Here is a 23,198-nt window from a genome sequence, read left to right as displayed (position 1 = left end):
CGCTCCCCCCTCCCTTTTTACCTCTTCTATCCTCACGAAACACATCATACCCTTCCATCTCTATTCCTATCAGGATGTCATCATCTTCCAATCATGTCTCACTTATTCCGACAATATTTGGGTGAACAGACGCAATTAATGCAACCATTTCATCTGCTTTGTATCTTATACTTCTAGCATTTGTATACAAACACAACAGCTAATTTCTGGATCTACAGCTAGTTCCACTGATACCACTCACTCGATGTGATCTCTCCATGCTTGACTGGGGCCATTTCGATTTCTCCTTATTCATTTTAAAACCCTTTTCAATTCCAACTGTTTACTCTTGAGCCTAGGTCATCCCATTTCTTTCCTGTCTACACGTGCTCTCCCCTCCTCTTGGAGCATCCGCCTTTCTCACGCTGTGTACCCCTGTCCATCCTGAGCTTCCCCGTTTCCCTGCTCCTCTTGCACACCCATGCTCTCATTTTATATACTCATACCACTCACTTCCTCATTCATAATCACCTCTTCAGTCTCTCTTGTCTTACACCTGCTCTTCCAAATCACTTCCCACTTGATCTGATTCATTCTCTCTCCCTCTACTCACTTCTCTACCTTCCAGCAGCAGTCTCTACAAGGGACTCACACTATAACCACTCAAATGCAGTCTATTGCTCCCATACAGTTCACTTCTTTCTTCAAACTCATTCCACACATTAACAAACTGTACTCCCATCTCCTCACACATTTCAGTCATCATATCGTTCATAATCCTTACTCTCTGCCTCATCTCACCACAGTCATACCTAGGCAACATGCTGACTACCCTTCCTGTCACACTATTCTCTTTTCTCCTTCTAAGCAGCCTCCTGATATCCATTCTGACGTTCTCTTTGTCCTCTGTCAAATCATTCGTACCAATTAAAACCATCAACTTCTTTGCTCGCTCCCTCTTCATAACCAATGCCTCAATCGCTCTACTCATTTTCCCGCCTGGAAAACATACCTTGTGCAATTTGTCATCCAGCACACCTTTAATAATGGAGTCATCATATAATGCCACTCGCTCATCTTTCGTGCCATCATAATTAGTTTTAATAGTTTTTACCCTAATTTTCTTAATTTCATTCCTCATCCATTTCATCTCTTTCCTCATCCAATTCAATTCAACTTCTGAATCTCGCGTCACATTCTCTCTATCATTCATTCTTTCTAATTTCCTAACTCTCAACACCCTCTTATTGCTTTCACTCTCATTCATCCTTCTGGGCTTCCGTACTTTCTGTTCAACATGCATCCTGACTTTCGTTATCATTCATTCTTTTGATTTTTTCCTGCACCTGCATTACGCCATTTCCAGTTTCATTCGTTCTCTCAATTTCGTTTCCTTCTGCCACTCTTGCCTCACTTTTGTCCTTATTAACATCCATTACGGTTTTTAAATCACTAGTTTTCTTTTTTATGATTTTTTAACATTCTTTCACCTCTCTTTCAAATGTGCACTCATTTTCCCCACGACATTCTCGCTACTAACACTTTCTGTCATCAATTTCATATTTGCATTCATCAATTCCTTGTTCAGGTAACACTTCACACACACGCCCTCTTTCCATCCACAAATCATTTATGTAATCGAAAGAATACATACAACACGCCTCAGACTTAACGAAACGACTAAAGTCTAAGTTAAAGTCATGGAATGACAAAGCTGCCGCCATGTTTAATCTGCCAGTTACCACTCTAAAGTCTAATAATAACAACGAATTTGTAATTAAGTTTAAGCAAAACAAAATCCCCCACACTAATATAATGGTAGCGCACAACGTTTACAGCAGCTCTTACTCAAACAAACACTCATATATATACTTAATTATTCCAAGAATACTTATCTCAATCTGGAGCTCTTCTTACATACCTATTTTTTCATTGTTAGGCCAAAAACTTTTCAGACCGCCCTCATACATCCAGGATATCCTTATCTTCAGTTTTCTTGTCACCTTTATCATCTTTGATTCCTTTGACAGTACTCTTTCTTCCATTTCTTCCATTAAGGACCTCCTAGATGAGTCTTTAACTCCATGAGGTCTTGTTTAATAATAATAATAATAATAATAATTTCTGAGCTTCTTCAATAGCATAGCCTCCAGTACATTTTGCCATCTTTCTGATATTTATTTTCCATTCTCTTACCAGAGTCTTCCTATGAGTTTTGTTCAGCTACATTTACACATGGCTTAGGTATCCTACATTTTTATGTATATTCTTTTAGTGCATCTGCCAATTTATATGCTAGGAACTTTTGGTATGCTTTCTTCTTTTCCAGGATTGCTTCTTTAACTTCTCGTCTCCACCATGGTGTTCTTATTTTTCTATCTTTGCAGTCAATTTCATCAGATACCTCCCTAGCTCTATTATGTTATGAATTTTATTATGTATTATATATATTATATTAAATGATATTATGAGTTATATTTACCTGGTGGTGAATATAATTCATAATAAACCTTTGTTTGTTCACGCTTGGATATAGGATTAAACCAGAATATATAATATCTTAGCAAGTATAATTTACTCTGTAACCGTGTTGAGAGTGCTGGATCTGATAATAGCATCTGAAGATATATGCATAACCAAGGTAGTCATTTTGTCTCCAATTGGGGAGAGTGACCATGCGGTCTTGTTCTGGGAAATTGCTAATCATGCGGAATTCTCTTTCCAGAAAGAGTTTATGTTGAACTATAAAGCTGTTCATTATGTACTTTGGAGACTTTCGAAAAAAAAAACAGTATCAGACTGGATGCCCAAAGTCAGGAGGATAAACCAAGTAAGGATTAAGTGGGCAAGTAGAAACATAAAGAAAGAGCTGCAAAAAAGGAAAACACTATGGGAAAAATACAAAGAAAAAGGTGATCAGCATACTCATGAGCAGTACAAAGTGCAAGCAAGAATGGTGACTTGTATAATAAGAAAGGGCAAATCAGATTACTAGAGAAAATTAGCTAAACAGACCAAAGTAAGTTCAAAAGAGTTTTTTTTTTGTTACACAGCAAGTAAGAAGAAAAATTACCATGGTAATTTTTCCATTGTACTGGTTTGGACGTGTATATACTTCCATAATTATATAGATGCAAAGTACGCATTGAAGTCAATATAACATTTGGATATTATAGAAAAAATGATGTGGATATGAAATGTATATTTTGATATATTTGATCTGTGTGGCTGGTTGGATGGTTAATCAGCGCTGATGGTAGGAAGGTGATAGAGACAAAAGAAATTGTTCAGTTGCTGAGTGATCATTTTTCACAGGTGTATCATCCAGGTGGAGATTTTGCAGTTGATGATGTGACAGAGATGCATATCAAAATTGAGATAGATGAACAGGTGTTCAGCATATTGAAAAATATCCAAATGTGAATATAGCAGCAGGAGTGGATGGCATGTCAGCCTGTGTGCTATGTGAATGTGCAAGGGAATTGCCATTGATAAATATATTCAATCTGAGTCTCAGCTCTGGCAAACTTCGGAGTGAAAAAAGAATAGTTCCAAAGATAGATAGTTACATAAAGGTGACTCCAAGACACAGACAAATTAATATATCAGGAGTGTTTGTTAAAGTTTTGGAAAAGTTGGTTAAAGGTAAAATCCAACATTGGTTGGATAGGGATACTATGCTCTGTAGTTCGGCAGCATGTCTTTCTAAAGGGTAGGTCCTTTTCGTAATTTGTTCATATTTTATAATAATGTGAGAGTGGCATTGGATAAAAGAAATGACTACACCATGATACTGCTGTATCTGCTGTAGTTGTAGCATGGATAGGGGGATGCTTGACAGACAGACACTAGAGAGGAGTATACAGTGGAGTAGAATCTAAGAGAATGAGGGTAACTAGTGAAATAACTCGAGGTTCTACTAGGGTCACTACTCTTTAATTTGTATATCAATGATATAGGGAAAGATTTAAGAGGGGCATTCAGTTATTTGCTGATGATGCAAAACTGGGGAGGGCAATAGTTGATAAAGGTGATGTAGATATGCTGCAGGATGATTTAAATAAATTGGCATTGTGGACAAAGGATAATGATTGTCAATTTAATACTTCATAATGTAATGTTATGCACTTTGGGTTGCAAAGGTTGCATACTGTGTATCACATTGATGATGATAGATTGTAGGAAGTTGATAAGGCTAGGGGATTATGGTGTACAGAGAGTCGAAGTTCTGATGGCATATTACAAATATTGGTAAAATAGCTCAGATTTTAGATTACTTGTATCAAATCAAATTACTTGGATGTTGAAAAACATGCTAACAAGTAAAGATAGGGAAGTTATTATTCCTTATTATAAGGCTATGATTCAGCTGCAACTTGACTACTGTGCACAGATCTGGTCACCTGGGTTTCTTGGGGATCAGGAGGTTGTAGAGAGGATTAAGAGACAATTGATCAATCTCGTGACAGGTGCGTGGAATGCTCCTTATGAGGATAGGTTGAAGGTGTGTGAGTTGCAAAGTTTAGTTGATAGGTGGAAAAGAGGTCTTGGAGTCTTATCCATGATAAAAACTTATAAGATATTAAAGGAGTTTTATAAAATTGATGCAAAGAAAAATTTTCAGTATATGATAAATAGTCAGAGAACTAGGGGTCATCCATGGAAGTTGTGTAAGAGTGGTTAGTAAGGGAGAGTGGTAAATGAGCTGAATGAATTGGCAGAATTAGTTATGAATGTCCTCAATGAATGAGTTTATGAAGAGGTATGTTGGTTTTGTGTGTATAAAGGTTAGTGTGGATCTCCCAAGATAAGTCCCCTGACTCCATGGAGATTTCCTAGGAGGGACCTCCCACGATGAGTCTCGATAGACTTGGGTTTCCTAGGAAGGACCTCCTGCAATGAGTCTTTTGACTCCTTGGAGGCCTAAACAATAATAATAATAATAAGTGAAAAAACTTTCTACAGCTATCTCCTTATCCAGAATAAATTAATAATAAGATGGCACACATTTTTATGTTGTATGTGAGAAATGCATGATTTTGACATTCATTCAAACTTGATATCTTCCCAGATCTTGCTCTCACTGATGTGGTTTTCCATGGATGTGAGATTTGCTGAAGTGGTCTTGGTATCTGAATTATAATGGATACTTGCATATTGCATAGTTTCTACTGACATCACCTAGATTAGGGCCCTTTAGTAGGTTAGGTGCATAGAAGATGAATGGTCTGCTCTGTGGTAGGCTTATGCTTGTCACTGAGTATCATGGAGTAATCAAGAGTTAATGATTTAAAATGATCCTTTGGTACACTCATTAAGGTAAGAGTTATCTGTAGGATTGCTATTCTTTGGAGAAGACCCCTATTACTTAAAGAGAGGTGATAGGCCCGCTCTCCCTTAATGCATAGCATTATGCATGTCTGGAAAGAAATGTGCTTTGCATTTTGGGATACGAAGGCAAGTGATGTGAAGTCATCAGCCTCAAATCTTATCCATATTAGTTGCAAGCAGAAGTTTCTTTTTTTTTTGCACTTCACAGTCTGCTGTGCCATATTGCACTAGTGCACAGTTCATATCTTTTGAAATCCATTGTTATTTTACCTTGTTAAATTGTCTGATCCCTGACAGTAATCTGTTATTTTCAGAAAAAAATATTTGATGTAATAAAATGTTATTTTATGTCTTGTGTCTGCATGTTTCAGTACTTGACTTAAGTACTGAAACATGCAGAAGTTTTATTATTATTATTATTATTATTATTATTATTATTATTATTATTGTTCCGGGAAACTCCAAGGAGTCGACAGACTCATCGAGGGAGGCCCTAACATCATGTCTGGAACAACTATTCAACATTCACACAGTATCTATCATATCTTGCCTTGAACTCATTCACGGTCGTAGCACCCACAACAGACTTTGGAAGCTTATTCCACTCATTCACCACTCTCCAAGTAAAAAACCTAGCTCTAACACCCTTGTCAACCACGCTCTTGCCCAGCTTCCATGCATGGCCCCTAGTCCTCCCACCACCAGTCATATTTTCAAAAATATCTTCTGGATCAATCTTATAAAAACCCTTCAGTAATTTGAATGTCTCAATCATATCACCCCTCCTTCGCCTATCGTCCAATTTCTGCAATCCACAGATCTTCAACCTATTCTCATAAGGTTCCTTCCACAGACCTGCTGTCATCTTGATCACTCATCTCTGGACCCTCTCCACTTCCTCCCCATCACAAAGAAACCCTGGTGTCCATAACTGGGCACAGAAGTCCAGATGGGGTCTTATCAAGACTCGATACAGAGGAACAACAACTTGTTTGTCTCTGCATGTTAAAGTATTTTTCAGAAGCCAAGTGATTTGGTGAGCTGTTTAAGTCACTTTTGCAATGTGCCCCCAAACTTGAATTCCCTATCCACCAACACTCCCAAATCCCTGGCCTCATCAATCTCCTGGAGTACGGTTCCACCAATGCGATGTACTGCTGCTATTCTTTTCACCCCAAAGTGCATAACCTTACACTTTGCCACATTAAACTGACATCCATTTTTCCTAGCCCAGTTCTCCAAACTATCCAAATCATCCTGTAAAATTTTGACATCCTGTGCACTCACAATTGCTCAGATTATATTTGACATTGATATTTTTACAATTGCTCACATATCTAAAAAACTGTTTAGGATTCTCTTTAGCCTGCATGGCCAATGTTCTTTCGTAATCCTTTTTTTGCTTTTCTTACCACACTCGTCACCCTTCTGGCCTGCGCTTTATACCATTCATGTGCCTGCCGGTCACCTTTCTCCTTAAATTCCCTCCATAGTTGTTTCTTTTTTTGCAGCTCAAGCTTAATGGTGTTATTCATCCATTTAACCCCTACTTGATTTATTATTCGGACTCTAGGTATACAGTCAGCCATTGCTTCATGCAAGCACTTCTTAACTACCTCCCCTGCACTATCAACTTCTAGTCCTTGCAGTTGTACATGCCATGGCACTGAGCCAATCAAACTCCTAAGCTTGTCATACTTTCCAGCCCGATAATTCCACATGTACCCTGTCTTAATTGAAAATTCTACACCTTTAGTCACCTCCCAAGTCAAGACCCTATGATCACTCTCACCGATTGGTGGCAATGTGGTCATATTTGTTACAGCCAAATCCTCAGATGTAATTACTAGGTCAAGCACTCTCTGACCTCTAGTATTTTACATTACATGCTGTTGCAGATAGTTATCCCTTAATAACCGCATAAAATCCAATTCCTTCCTCCCGTGTGTCCTCTCCTCACTCCAATCAATGCGACCATAGTTGAAATCTCCCATAATAATCACCCTCCTTCCACTCATTTCTTCTATTTGCTTGTGCATACTGTCACCACCATCTTTTCCATCACCTGGTCTATAGCAGCACCCAATTGTATATTTAGTTCTGCTAGCCACAATCTCATACCAAATGGCCTCAAATGTGCTCTTTTCTCTATCCTGCAATTCAACTTCTATTCTCCTTGGCTGTAGCTCATCAGCTATCATCAACAATGCTCCTCCCCCCATTTTATTCTCTCTGTCATTCCTGAACACACTATACCCATCACATTCAATCCCACTAGCTATATCATCTACAGTCAGCCATGTTTCACTAATACCAATAACCTGTGGTCTGGAAGTGCCAACCATGGCCAAAAACTCTTCCTTCTTGTTCCTAATACTCCTAGTATTAGTGTACATGAATTTAAGATCCCCATTAGCCCCAACCCTACCTTGATGCCTTTTATTAACTATCCCACTCTGGTTTGTTGTCCTTATTTGCTCTAGCATATTATATTCATTCTTACATTCAACTGCCTCCCTAAGGACTGTATATCTATCCCCCCCCTTAACAAATCTAGTTTCCCTGAATATGCACATCCACTACATTCAGCAACACTTTCTCAAGTCTTCTTACACTGTAACCATTCAAATGCAAGCCATCCATCTTATATAGATCCTTTCGCCCATCAAACTCACTCCACACGTCCACAAATTCCACACCACTCATCATACATAACCGTGGCAAAAGACTAATCATTCTAACTCTCTCACTCTTTTCTTTTGCTACCTCAAACAATTCATTCAGGTCTTCTATCATTTCCATTTTATCTCCTTTCAAATCATTCGTACCTGCCACAACAATCATTTCTTTCACCCTTTCCTTTTGCTCTCTAATAGACTCAGTTACATCCTTTATGGTCGCACCAGGTTGGTACGATTTTGTCAAATCCTCTACTAACACACTTCGTACTAACGAGTCTCCATACAGCACTCTATCCTTCATTTTGTTCATGTTCACATTCATACGTCTATTTTTCCTGTCATACCTTTTATTATTGGTTGGTTCGTTCAGTCGACTTTTGTTCATGCACTCTAGCTGCTGTTTTGCCCTTTCTATCGCACCATTCAACAACGCGATCTCACTCATTGCATCTATCTCATCTTTTTTATTCTCTGAGAAACCATTAATACTATCATTCACACTTTCTACATTCACACTCTCATAATTCTCATGTACAACCTTGCCATTTCTTGTCATATCGCTATTTTCTCATTCTGAAGTTTGACAAAAATATCGTACTCACGATCCGAAATACACTTCAATTCCTCATTCTCCCTACATTTTCTACACACTTTTATAGCCTATTCCATGTTTATAGCCTATTCCACTCCAAAAGAGTGTCATTTTCTGTTTATTATTATTATTATTATTATTATTATTATTATTATTATTACGGGTATCTCCATGTAGTCAGTAGACTCATCACGGGAGACCCAAACTATCAAAACAATATCTATCATATCCTTGAATTCATTTACAGAAAAAGAACTCACAACTGAGTCAGGCAATACATTCCACTCATTAACCACCCTCCAGGCAAAAAACCTTGTTCTCACACCTTGTTAACCATACTTTTCCTTAATTTCCAGGGTTCACCTCTTGTTCTTCCATCACCATCACACAGTTGAAACATTTTCCCTGCATCAGTCTTATAAAAACCTTTTAGTAATTTAAATGTTTCTATCATATTCCCTCTTCTCCATCTATCAGCCAACCTCTACAATCCACAAGGTCTCAATCTATCAATGTAGGAAGCATTTTTTACATCACTCACCAACTTAGTCACTCTCCTCTGAACCCTTTCCACAACCTCCTCATCTCCAAGGAATCCAGGTGACCAGACCTGAGCACAGTAATCCAAATGTGGAAGTATCAACACTTTATAAAGGGGAATAATAACCTCTTTATCTCTGGATGTTAGTGTGTTCCTCAATAACCAAGTAATCCTATGTGCAATCTTGGACACCTTAGCAATGTGTCCCCTGAACTTCATCTCACTATTCCTATTGATAGAACGGTACTCTCTCTTGGAGTACCGTTCTATCAATGTAGTACACAGCTGGTAATCTTTTAATCCCAAAATGCATACCTTTACACTTTTCCACATTGAACTGACATCCATTACCTTTTGCCCATTTTACCAGCTTATTTAAATCATCCCGCAAACTCTCAACATCAGCTTGATTTTTTAATGGGCTACCCAACTTTGCATCATCAGCAAACAACTGGATATCTCCCTCTAAGCCATTTCCTATATCATTTATGTACAAATTAAACAACAATGGCCCAAGCACAGAGCCCTGAAGTACACCAATGGTCACCTGCCTCATCCTGGACGCTGCTCCTCCATACACCACCTTCTGGTATCTCTTCCTGAGCCATTCTCTTGTACATATCACCAGTTTAGTATCCATCCCCATCTGCTCCAATTTACGCAACAGTGTTCCATGGGGTATCCTGTCAAAAGCCTTAGCAAAATCCAGAAGTACTACTGTGTAGCCATTTCCTTTATCCAACTCAGATGTCATTCTGTTATAAAAAGCTAATAAATTACTAACACACGATCGACCTTTAACAAAACCATGTTGGCCCCTATAGAGTATCATATCCTGATCCACCCATTCGTGAATTTTGTCTTTAACCAACTTTTCCAATACTTTTACCACCACTCCCGAGATGGTGATTGGTCTGTAATTAACTACCGCAGTTTTAGAGCCATCTTTATACAAAGGAACTACTTTGCCTTCCTTCCACTCCCTAGGGACCATTCCAGAGTTTAAACTTAAGTTAAATAACCAAGTAAGAGGCGTTGACAGTTCCTTTTACACATTCATGCAACACCTGAGATGATATTCCATCTAAACTTACAGCAGTGTTCGTATTCACCAAGTGGAAAAAAAAAAAAAAAAAAAGGTGTAAAAAGGATATACACCTTTTTTGTTACTGGTGCTTGAGAAATCTATGATTTCGACATAGTTAAACTTTGTATCTTCCTAGGTCTGGCTCTCATTGATGTGGTTTTCCATCAAGAGATATAGTGCAGTGGTCTTGATATCTGAATTACAATGGATGTTTGCCTGTGGCATAGCTGCTACTGACACAGCCTTGATTAGGACCCTTCAGTGAGTGCATACTCTAGAAAGTAAGTGCTTCTAGAGTATGCACTTATCTTCTAGAGTATGCAGTAGAAGATAAGTGCTTTGGTGGTAGGTTTATGCCTGTGACTGACTGGAACCACTGAGTATCATGGAGTGATTGAGAGTTAATGAGTTAAAATGATCTTCTGGGTCACTCTCTAAGGTTAGAATGATCTTCAGGATTGTCTATTTTTAGAGAAGATCCCGTTACTTATAAAATGGCCCCAATAATGATTCCCCCCCACCAAGTGAATAGCACTATGCACGTCCAGTAGGAAATGTACTTTGCATTATGGAATACTAAGGCAATTGATGTGAAATCATCAGCTTCTAAACAAGCTGCCTAGCTGTGAATATATTTAACATGCAAGCTTTGTTTCCTTACACTTGGATCTTTATGTTGTTTACAGTTGGATAAAGGATTAAAGAAGAAATCATTTCTTGGCAAGCATAATTTATTTGAATTTAATTCAATCGAAGGTGAGTTAGCCAATCTCATACGGAAGTAGCAGGGTTTTTTCTCCCGAAAACTCTGGTTTTTTCATCCTGCATACAGACAAATCAACCTTTCAGAACACACGCAATTTACAGACAAAAAATTCTAGTTGTGGTGGTGGTGGTGGACAGTAGATGGCACTGATGTTGTTGACTGGTGGTAGAGGTTCGGTGTAGTGGTGGAGACGGAGAGTTGTACAATAGGTTTCCTCCCGCGATGAGTCTTCGGACTCCTTGGAGGTGTCACAAATAATAATAATAATTTACTTTCTAGCCAAGTGCAAAAAACTTTCTGGTTGCAAGCAGTAGTTTTTTTTGTACCTTGAAGTCTACTGTGGTGTATTAGACTGATGTGTGACTTGTATCTTTTAAAATCCATTGTTCTTTACCATGTTGAACTGTTTGATTCCTGATAATGATCAGTTATTTTCGGTTCACAATATTTGATGTAATAAAATGCTATTTAAATATTTTCTATGTGTTTTTGCTATTTGACTTATACCTAGCCTTTTATGGCCTAAACACATCACATCCATAGCCTATTTCTATTCCAGAAGAGTGGGTGTCCTTTTCTATTCAAGGAATTACTTCTCACCTATATACAACTCCAAACAAATTAACACCAAATGAATTCCTGTGCTATTCAGAAGAGACTATCCAGTTAATTAGACCACTCTTCTGGATAACTGTTTCATGCTTATGCCTGTACTACCATATTTACTTGAATATAACTAGCCCTCGAATATATCTCAGAGGCCTGATTTTACTTTACGAAAAAATAAATTGAAAAATTTCACATATACCTCGCACATGAAAAAAAGTTTAAAACTTGAAGAAATAGATAGTGAATATTGTTATGGCAGTTTCAGATATTTTTGGAATTTGGTTGAAGAGAATCGGCATTTCAACTCAGCAATCATCAGCTTGCCTTTGTTGTTGAGTCGTGTGATCTTTTGTTAATACCATACCAATCAACCAATCATATGCAAGCCCAGAAGTAGCAATAGCGATTAGGAGATTCTTGGTAAGTCATTCCCATTTTCAGTTTTTTTTTTTTTTTTAATTATATAAACAACGACATATCCAACAAAAAATATTTTTTTATTTAATTCAGGTAATTCATGTAAGTTAAGAAAACATATAAACTATGAAACAAATACATAGTATAAAAGTATAAAAATTACAAATTGTACTTAAACTTCATTGCACATAATGCATAAATGTTTTAGGCAAAAGAAAATAGTGCATATTTTAATCTTTCATAGCACGAGGATTTGAGGATTGGTTAATAAACACTGGTTTTGTCATGTAATCACCTGATGCATTACTACAAAACAGTAGAGTAATTCTATCTTTGGAAACTTTGAATCCAGGAGCTGATCTTTCATTTTTTGAAATATAAGTGCATTTTTGCACTTTTTTCCAATATAACCCGGATTCATCAGCATTGAACACCTGGTCTGCACAATAAATGTTTGTAAACTTTGAGAGTTTTTTGTTTAATAAGATTTCCATCCATAGGAATTTTCTTTTCAGGTGCAATCTTTTATCGAAATCATTAGAGATTTCTCCATTTTTCCATTAAAATATCGCATACACGAGCAATGCTCTTTGCACTTATCGTTGACCCAGCAATAAACACTTTCTCGGATTTTATGTTCATTTTGTTTGATTGTTCGAATTCTTGATTCATTTAAATTCAAAGTCCCTGCAAAAACTTCTGGTTTTTCTTCATTTTTCAACCGATCCAAGATTTTGAATATTTTTCTTCGAGAGAAATTAATTTTGTTTTCAATGTTGGTTTTCCCTTTAATTGCGGTTTGTGGCCATTACTATAAAAATAATTTTTTACACAAAAAAGCAAGCATTACATATTGTATGTAACTCACCAGAAAATGAAGTGCTCAGCTTGAGATGAACACACTTATGATTTTTAATGCACTTTCCTGGCAGAAACGAGGACAATTTTCAACAATAAACGTTTTATACAGTAAACAATTGAGGTACATGCATGCTAAAGGGTATTTCTCCTAATATCAATTCGCTACTTACGGGGTGCTTAAGGGTCAAAGCTGTATAACTGAGAGGAGACCTCCACATAGCCTTTAAAGGAATGCGGAGAACCGACCAGGGCTTCTGACCTAATGTCCAATCCTCACCTTCTCGTGGTGCACCCTGTTGGGTATCTACTTTGATACTGAACGAACGAGGATGGGCTGGCAATTTGGGATTTAGCCAACCAAATTGTATTCTTATTGGTTAAACTAAAATAAAAAATGATGGTACAACATGACAAAATTTCATGCTGGCTGGGGCGTCGCCCGGTTAAACAAGGCCCCCGTTGTTTTCGCCAGGGAACCAGGGCGAACAGCGAAAAGTCAGCTACTGGAACAAATCTGAAAACAAACCCCAACTCAACATCACCAGAGTTAAAGATCGGTACTATCAACGTAAGAAGCCTGAATGGCAAAGAAATGGAGCTAGCTGAGGAATTAGATAAGTACCAGATCGACATAATAGGGGTGACTGAAACAAAAAAGACCAAAACTGGTGAGATCTTTCTCAGCAATAAATACAAAATGTTATATTCAGGCAATGACAATCAAGGAAAAGAAGGAGTAGCATACTATTCAACACAAAATACGAGGCTAATCTTCTTGAATGGCAGTCAGTCTCAAGTAGAGTAATGTGGGCAAATATGAGAATGGGGAACTGGACAATGAGACTTATTTGTGCCTATGGTCCCACAGAAGGTTCTACTAAGGTAGAAGTGGAGGAATTTTTTGAGGCTTTAGAAAAAGCAACTGACACAATGAAAAAGGAAAAGTTGGTCCTTGTTGGGGATCTAAATAGTAGAGTAGGAAATGATTGTGAGACATACAAAAATATTTTGGGAAAATTTGGAGAAAAGAGCAAAGCTAATAATAATGGCAAATATCTGTTGGATTTCTGCTCAGGACATGGACTGGTTATTACTAACACCATGTTCCAACATAAAAATGTGCACAAATTCACATGGAGAGAAGAGGCTAGGAATAAGAAAAGTCTCATTGACTATGTTATTGTTGATAGTGATGTTTTCTCCCTGGTGCAGGACACCAGAGTGTACAGAGGATTTGAAATTGGAAGTGATCACTATTTAGTCTTGAGCAGGATAAAATTGAATTTCATATTGAAAAGAATAACATGTAAGAAAGTTTTAAAGCGAATAAAAGTTGAGCAGCTCTCAGATGTAAACTGTAGACTAAAATACAGAAATATTATTGAAAAGAAAATGAAAGAGTTTGAGAACAGGAATCAAACCTTGGAGATTCAGTGGCAAACTCTGAAGGAAACATTGATTGATTCTGCCAGAGAGGCATGTGGTGAGGTTGTGTGCAAAGATAAAAAAATCAGAACTCCCTGGTGGACACAGGAAGTTAAAGAGGCGGTGAAGGAAAAGAAGAAAGCATATCAAAAGTTCCTGGCAAATAAGTCAGCTTTTACTCTTACAGAATACAGAGACAAATGTAAGAAAGCTAAACAGTGTGTAAAACTAGCTAAACAAAAGTCATGGGAGGACTTTGGCAAGAATATAGAAAATAAATATCAAGAAGGTGGCAAAATATTCTGGAGGTTGTTGAAGAAGCTTAGGAATGGAGGAAAGAGTGCTGTAAAAGGAATTAGAGATGATAAAGGTGAAATGAAAACAGGAGAAAAAGATATCCTTGAAGTATGGAGTAATTACTTTGAAAAACTGCTAAATGAAACAAGCAGTGATGACAGCACAGTGATAAAAAACACTGACCAGGCATGCAGTCAGGAATACATATCCATACTTGAAGTAGAAAAAGCCATCAAAGGCTTGAAATGTGGAAAGGCAGCAGGAGTAGATGATATTCGACCAGAAATGCTGAAGTATGGTGGTATAAGAGTCTTACAGTGGCTGCACTGCATAGTTCAGAAAGCCTGGACAGAGGGACGAATTCCCGATGATTGGAGTAGAGCTCTCATAGTACCCATATATAAAAAGGGAAATAAAACTGAATGTGAGAATTACAGAGGTATTTCCCTACTGAGTGTTCCTGGCAAGATCTATGCAAGTATACTTGAGAAACGGTTGAGAAGAATTATGGAAGAAAAGCTTGGTGAAGAACAAGCTGGATTCAGGCCAAATAGAGGCTGTCAGGATCAGATCTTCACTTTACGACAAATAGTCGAGAAAGCATGGGAATATAACAAAGATCTGTATTTAAGTTTTGTCGATTTGGAAAAGGCATATGACAAGGTGCCAAGAGAGAAGCTATTCAATACGCTGCAGTTATATGGTGTCAATGGGGCATTATATCAAGCAATACTTAGTCTTTATTTGAGTTGTGAGTCAGCAGTTAGAATTGAAGGAAGTACAGGAAGATGGTTTAATGTTAAATCTGGTGTAAGACAAGGATGTACATTATCCCCTCTGTTATTCATTATCTATATGGATCACATTATGAAGGAATGTGGTATTAAACCTGATATCAAAATTGGAGATGTTAATGTCAGCTCTTTGCTTTATGCGGATGATGTTATACTTCTAAATAAATCTGCTACAAGTCTGCAAGATTCTCTGACTAAATTGAATAGCTGTTGTAATAGATATGGTATGAAGGTCAGCAATAAAAAGACAAAGACAATGAAAATAGGCAGAATCATTGAAAATGTCAACTGTGTTGTGAATGGAGAACCTGTGGAACAAGTAAAACATTTCAGCTACTTAGGCACAATTTTTACTGAAGATGGTAAACTAAATATAGAAATAGACAACAGAATCAGCAAAGCTGGTATCGTGGGAAGTCAATTGAATAAATTCATATGGAATAAGAAAGAAATTAGTCGGAACACTAAATTAGCTGTATACAAGACTGTGTTCAAACCAATTTTAACTTATGGATCTGAGAGCTGGGTCAGAAGTAAAACACTTGACCAAAGACTAGAGACCGCAGATATGAGAGTCCTGAGAAAGATTAGAGGCGTGAACAGATGGCATCAATGGCAATATCATATTAAAAATGAGGATATTAGGAAAGAACTTGACATTGTCAGCATCCAGGAATGCGTTAGCAGAGCTAATCTCAGATGGTATGGTCACTTAAATAGAATGGGAGAGGAAAGATTAGCAAAACAAGTGTTCTCTGCCAGGTTGGCAGGAAAACGACCCAGAGGAAGACCAAGATATAGGTGGATTGATACGGTACAAAGTGCCTTAGACGATAGAAATATAAGATCTGATAATGTTGGAGTCTTGACAAGTAACAGACTGATTTGGAGGAAAATTGTAGATTGGAAGTTAGTAATGATGTAGTTTTTTCATGTAGTACTGTCATATCCTGTACACCCCTTGAGGGTACATGGCAGGAATTTGATGATGATGATGATGATGACTTATAATTACATGCAGACACAAATTTAACAAAGATAAAATTTGATTTTTAAGTCACGCGGTGAAAAACCTATGAAAAGATAAAGGGTTACTACAATTTGTAGACCGTGTTTTTATCCTGTTGCTGCAAGCTGGCTTACTTCAGACAGACAGATAGATCAGCAACCATCCATTTAGAACACAAATCATACATCTGCAATCATGACTATAGTCAATCTGGCCTTGCAGACCATGTTTTGGATACAACCCACAGGATATCCTGGAAAAAAAAAACCACCATGCTTCACCATGTTAAATTCAAAAAAGAAAGATTGTTTTTAGAATCTGTGGTGGTACTCAGAAATCAACCTAATTTAAATAAATATAGTTGCATTAAACTTCCCAAAATATGGGAAACATTATCAGATATCCCACTTTACATCCTAGGCCAGCTACAAGTGCCCCCATAGAGGGCACACACCACCTAGATAGGACTTTACAGTCACTCACTTGTTTCAATTAGTATTGTGTTGTATTTGAGTGTGTGTTACAAGAGTTATTTGTAATCCCTGAAGATATCTTAAGGGATTTGTGAAATATTGGAACTATTGCTATAAATATTCCATTAAACCTGCAACATGATTCCAGTGGATGTTTGTCTGTGGCATAGCTTCTACTGACATGAACTTGGTCATTGGGTTCTTTGCCCTAAGAGATAATTAGTTTTTTTATGTCACTGAGTGGAACCACTGCTTAGTATCTTGGAGTGATCAAGTGTTAATGGGTTTCAATGATTCTTCATTCATTGAGGTCAGTGTGTTCTAGGGGATCACCTAGTTTTCTACAAAATCGTCTTAATCAGTGTATTCCTTGGGTGCTTGCCTATGGCAAGCATTTTGGTGATTCTTGTCCTGGATCCTCAGTTATGCTGAGTGGTTTTTAGCTTCTCACTGAATGGAATCACAGTGAGTATCTTAAAGTGATTAAGAGTTAACAAGATTATAAGAAATTAGAATGATCCTTCTGGGTCACTCCTTGAAGTTAGTAATCTGAAGAATCAATTTGTTTTTGGAGAAGACTTGATTTACTTACTTACAAAGTGGTTTGATCCTATTTGACAATAGATTTTTATCTGCTAATGCTGAGTATTCTGATGGATTTGGTGATCTTTTCAGGTTACTTGGTTAGATTTAGAGTGATCTTTTAGATCACTCAGAGTTTTTGGAAAGGAAATCTTCACTTGAATTGGCCACTGTAGTGGCCTTGCTTATATATTCCAATGGATTTTTGCCTATTGCTATGATGTGGACTTTGCTTGAGGCTTTTGGTTTGTGCTTGCCTCAGGAGAAAAGCAGTTCTTTTTAGCTGTGGAAGATTGCATGTAGTTCAGTGGTAGATTTTTACCTGTCATTGGATGGAGCCACGATTTTTTCAGATGTTGTCTGGAAGAACCACCTAAGTATCTTGGAGTAATCAAGAGTAATGAGTTAAAATGATACTTTGGTTCACACATTGAGTTAGAGTAATCTGAAAGATCACATAGTTTTTGGAGAAGACCCCCCATTACTTACAAAGTGGTCTGGGTAGTGAGTGACTTTTCCCCATAATGTTTTTGCATTATGGGATATTGAGGCAACTGATGTGAAGTCAACAACCTCTATATACAAGTAGACTAGTTATGAAAATAATTCACATACAACTTTGTTTCCTTACACTGTGGTAAAGGATTAAAACAAGAATATAATTTCTTGTCAAGTTTAATATATTTCTCCTATATATATATATATATATATTCAACAACAAAAATAAAAACATTTCTTTCAAAAGTAATGAAAACATTAGAAATAAAGAAACACTTATTTCAAAATTGTTTATTTACAATTTTTGATGTATCGGAGCATTTATATCTTTCTGTAAACATAATTAAGCTTTTTAATACATTTCATTTTTCAGTGTGCATTCAAGACATAGCATTGTACTATCTGCTCAGGAAGGTGAAGATTCAGAACAAGAGTTACCAAAGCTGTATATTGATTACTTGAAAGCCCCTGCTGAAAACTTCTTTAACAAACCTGTCAATGGAAATACTTGGGACCATGAGCTAAAAGGTGAATCTTCTGGCTTAGTTACGAATTTAAATTCCAGGAGAAATGGATATAGTGATTTATGCAGTAATCTTCAGAATTCTGTGCAGTGTCTTATTATCAGTGAATATGGACAAGTTCCAGAAGAGTATGAGAAAAATGATCTAAAACAAGAAAAAAATCCTTCTTATTCATTCATCTCTGAAAAAAACAGCAGATATCTTAAGGATATATTAATCAGAGCTCTTTCATTATCACAATCTTCATCACAGAGAGAGATATACATTCTTGTGATTGGAGATGAATTACTGAAATTCTTAGAAGGTGATTTAAACCATGGAAAATGCTCAATTACTACTGAATCTTATACAGGACTCACTGTTAATGATGCAGAACAGAGGATTAATGAGGTTTTATATGAAGGTCACTTTCCAGATAAATTAATTATTCATGCTGGTTCTAACGACATAGTCACTGAGTTATCATCCAGTACTATCATAGTTGTTCAAAGAGTGAAACGACTTATCGACAAAATGTACAACAGTCTCTCTGAGTCAAACCTGAAATTTGCCCTATCCAGCATATTACCCAGATCAGAAAAATATTTTTCTTTTAACAAAATGTCAAATATCATTAATTCTCATGTGAGAGCATATGCAGAGTACAAAGGAATTGAATATATTGACCATTTTAACACATTTTGGAAAGATGGATTGTTAAAAACTGAACTGTTCAGTAATGATAATTTAAAAATGAATACCATGCAAGCAGTAGCAAATAATTTGCTTCAATGGTGTGAATGTGATATTGATGAAAACTATTTATCAGCCACACTGAGTAGGTAAGTATTCCCTTATCTTATATTATTATATGGATGCATTTGTTAACTTCTGACATATTAAAAGGATTATTTTAACTGATAGTAAATTATTATTATGATTATTATTATATCCATTATTATGTTATTAGTGCATCCAGATTCATCATTGCAGGTGCAATCAAATCACATACCACCTAACAGACCTACACTAAATTTCATGACTTATTTTTCACGGTATCAACAACACCACAAACACTTTTAACAACAAAGATGTTTTATTAACGCTTATATTTCGCTGATTTTCAACTCAGCATCATCAGAGCACAACACACATGTAAACGCGACAGTGAGTGAGTGAAACAATATAATTGCAAAAGACAAAAGATCTAAAAAAAAAAAAAAACACAGCAGTTATCCAGGAGTTTTTCTTAGGATAACCGTCTCCCAAATTTTTGGCAAATTAATGCAACCATATTTGTTAAGGTTGGGAGAATTCTTCAAAGCCATTGCTGACTCAAAAAATAATCTTTCAGATCTATAACGACTCCTAAATAGCACATTCGTTTTCCTCCATCTAATCCTGTGTGAAGGAGTGTCCAAAGCGTGGTCTGCAAGTCCCGACTTGCCATAGTAATTTTTTTTTTTTCTCTTTAGAGGGCGCCAAAATAGGACTTTAGATCTTTTGTCTTTTGCAATTATATTGTTTCACTCACTCACTGTCGCGTTTACATGTGTGTTGTGCTCTGATGATGCTGAGTTGAAAATCAGCGAAATATAAGCGTTAATAAAACATCTTTGTTGTTAAAAGTGTTTGTGGTGTTGTTAATACTGTGAAAAATAAGTCATGAATAACCATCAACACCTAAGCTTATCTGTTAGACTACACTAAATTTGTTTGGGCATGATGTGTTCAGCAGTTGCAAAAAGAAAAATCTAGCCCTCACAACTTTGATAGCAACATGACTACTACTTTCAGAGAGAGCAAGTGACAGTCCCTTGCTCTCTCATTCTCTCCCCTTCTACTAAACAGTGAAAGATTTATCCACTTCCACTTTTATCACTCGTGTGTATTTACAGTGCTTGTCACCAAACATTTCTGATATCATCTTAGTCACTTTCATTTGTATCTTATCCACCTCATCTCCATGGACCCTTGGAGACCAAGTTGGAGCAACAGTGCTTGAAATAGTTATATTGAGACCTTATAAATGCAAATGCAACATGTATACATGCACAATGTGAAAGATGTGTTTGTGGAGAGACTGAACAGGAGATAACAGAATGTATAGATTTGTAGTAAGTGTGATATTTTGTAAGATAATGAGGAGTTATCAGTGAATGCCAAACAGACTGAAGAAATGAAAGCATAAATGTGGGTGCAGAATACTGTGAATAATGGAGTGAAAGATAGTGAGACTGAGGGGGTGAGTGAAAGAACACAAGAATGAAGAAATGAAAGGAAGTAGGAATGAGGAAATGGAAGAAAGGTATGACAAAATGAGAGGGACTTGGACTATGGGACCAACAGAGAGTGAAATTGCTGGAATACAATATTTGAAGAAAGAGTTGCTCGAAATAAAACATGAAGCGAGGAATATGGGAAGTGATATTAGATATTTAGTGAAAATAAATGAAAGAATGCAAATGGTAGAATGAAAGAAAAAAGAGATAAAGACGTGATGAATAATTTCAAAATAGCAGTGTATGGAGATAACATTATTCGAGGATTGGTTAATGAGAGAGTCCATATAGTCTGCTTTCCAGGAGGGAGAACAAGCAAGAGAGTTAGTGGTGGTTGTAGGAACAAATGATTTAGTTGGATATATATGGAGAATATGAAGATATTCACCAGGAGTTTATTGAGAAGAGTGAAATATAACAGCATAGTAGGAAAGGTTGTCATTGTGTTGCTGAGATATGGCAATGATGAGGAGTTGAGAAGGAGAGCGAGAATCATGAATGGTATTCTGACAGAGCTGTGTGAGAGAAAAAAGGGAGTGAAGTTTGTGGATGTATGGCATGTATTAAGGAAAAAGTGGATTTATACAAAAGTGACAGATTGCATTTGAACGGATTTGGCATGAGTGAGTTTGAGAAACTGTTGGTAGAAGGAAGTGCAGTGTGTACTGCAAGCAACAGATCAGAGGAAGTAAGAAGTGTGAAATGCTTGGCAATGAAAATAGTAGTACTATGAAAGATGAAGAGAGAATGGAAATGCAAGAGGAACAGGGAAACAGAAGGGGGGGGAGCACGGTGAATAGGGAGGAGAGTAGATGTTGGAAGTGGTAGTGCATATATGTATGAGAATTAGTATTATTATTATTATTATTATATCCCCATGGGGCTTGCGACTTGCAGGCACAGGCATGGCTAACTCGGGGTCCCAGAGTTAAGTATGATCTATTTCAAAGCTTTTGGTCATACTTTTCTCTAACTCTTCCACTTCCTGCTTCTACCCTCATACTAACATTCTTCCTAATGAGGATTCTTTACTTAAAACTTTCTGTCTGTCTCTTTTCTTGGTTACTAAGCCCAGGAGGAGGTCCTCCATTCTTCCTGAAGCTATTAGAGTACTCGAGGGCTAGAGGTGTTTCCTCCTCTTTCAACTAACCACTAATAGTTATAGTAGTGGGCAGCAACGCTACTTGTATTAACCTCCTGTAGCATACATGTTACAATACTGCAATGTGGAAGGCAAGGGGAAATCACCACATTACATTCCCAAGTAAAAGCAGCAATGGAAGTTAAAAATGAAGTCAAGTTCAGTGAAGGCTCCATCGCTGATCTTGACTTCATTTTTTAACTTGCCCGACAAGAGAAGTAACCAGGCTTCTCAGGTCGACAGCCAATGAAATCCTGGTACTTATTCAAAAATGAAGACAAGAAATAAGCTAAATATTTGAACATGGAATGCAAGAACACTGCTAGAACCAGGTAAAATAGAAAATATGAAAAAATAAATGGAAAGACTTGAAATAGACATTCTGGGCATTAGTGAGACGAGATGGGAGGGACAGGGTGATTTCTGGAGTGGAGAATTTCGGATAATATATTCAGGACATAAAAAGGGCGAGTCAGGTGTTTCAATAACGCTTCATAAAAAAGTTGGAAAGTTAATCACTACAATAATTAACCATAGTGACAGAATCATGGCGATAAGCATTCAAAATGAACCAGTAAACCTCAATATTATAATGGTCTACATGCCAACATCACAACATAGCGATGAAGAAATAGAAGAAATTTATGAACAAATAGAAGAAATCTGGAGCAGCTTTAAAGACAGAGACAATACAATAATAATGGGAGATTGGAATGCTATAGTGGGAGAAGAGAGCAATGATAATGTTTCAGGAAGATTTGGTCTTGGACATAGGAATGAAAGAGGAAAGCAATTAATAGAATTTTGTACACAAAAACAGTTAGTTATAGCAAATACACTATTTCAAGTTCCAAAAAGAAGAAGACACACCTGGAAAGTGCATGGGGATTCGAACATATATCAAATAGATTATATATTGGTCAAGAAAAGATACAGAAACCAAAGAAAAAATTGCAAAAGCTATCCAGGTGCCGACATTAGTAGTGACCATAACCTTGTCTTAATGAAAACAGAACTGAAACATAGGAAACAAACCCAAAGATACAAACCAATAAGATGGAACCTTGAAAAATTAAAGAGTAAGGAGAGGATACCAAGAGGCAACTGATCATAACATTCCAGAAAACATAAATAGTCAGAATAATATTGAAAACCAATGGAATATGATTAAAGAGTTAATTACAAATTCATCAAATCAATTATTGAAAAATGCAGAAAGAAAACATTGGATAACAGATGAAATACTTGGCCTTATGGATGAAAGAAGAAAATATAAAAATGCTGTTAAAGAAGAAGATGTGGCCGAATACAAATATCTTAAAAATCAAAT

General features: G+C 36.8%; 1 protein-coding gene across 1 annotated transcript in view; it reads left to right on the top strand.

Annotated features, from left to right (window-relative positions):
* LOC150106218 (glycine receptor subunit alpha-2-like) overlaps nt 1-23,198 on the top strand; it is a 321,484-nt gene that overhangs the window by 58,721 nt on the left and 239,565 nt on the right. Inside the window, exon 2 of the mRNA XM_090393043.1 lies at nt 18,316-19,287. Within this exon, the coding sequence (XP_090249169.1) occupies nt 18,316-19,287 (972 nt within the window). The remainder of the gene's footprint in view (nt 1-18,315; nt 19,288-23,198) is intronic.

This window comes from Typopeltis vanoorti, chromosome 5, assembly GCF_054136105.1.
Source record: "Typopeltis vanoorti isolate ZY-2024b chromosome 5, IOZ_Tvanoo_1.0, whole genome shotgun sequence".
In the NCBI taxonomy this organism is placed as follows: Eukaryota; Metazoa; Arthropoda; class Arachnida; order Uropygi; family Thelyphonidae; genus Typopeltis; species Typopeltis vanoorti.
The sequence above is the reverse complement of the archived record's forward strand: the minus strand, read 5'-3'. Positions and strand labels throughout refer to the sequence as shown.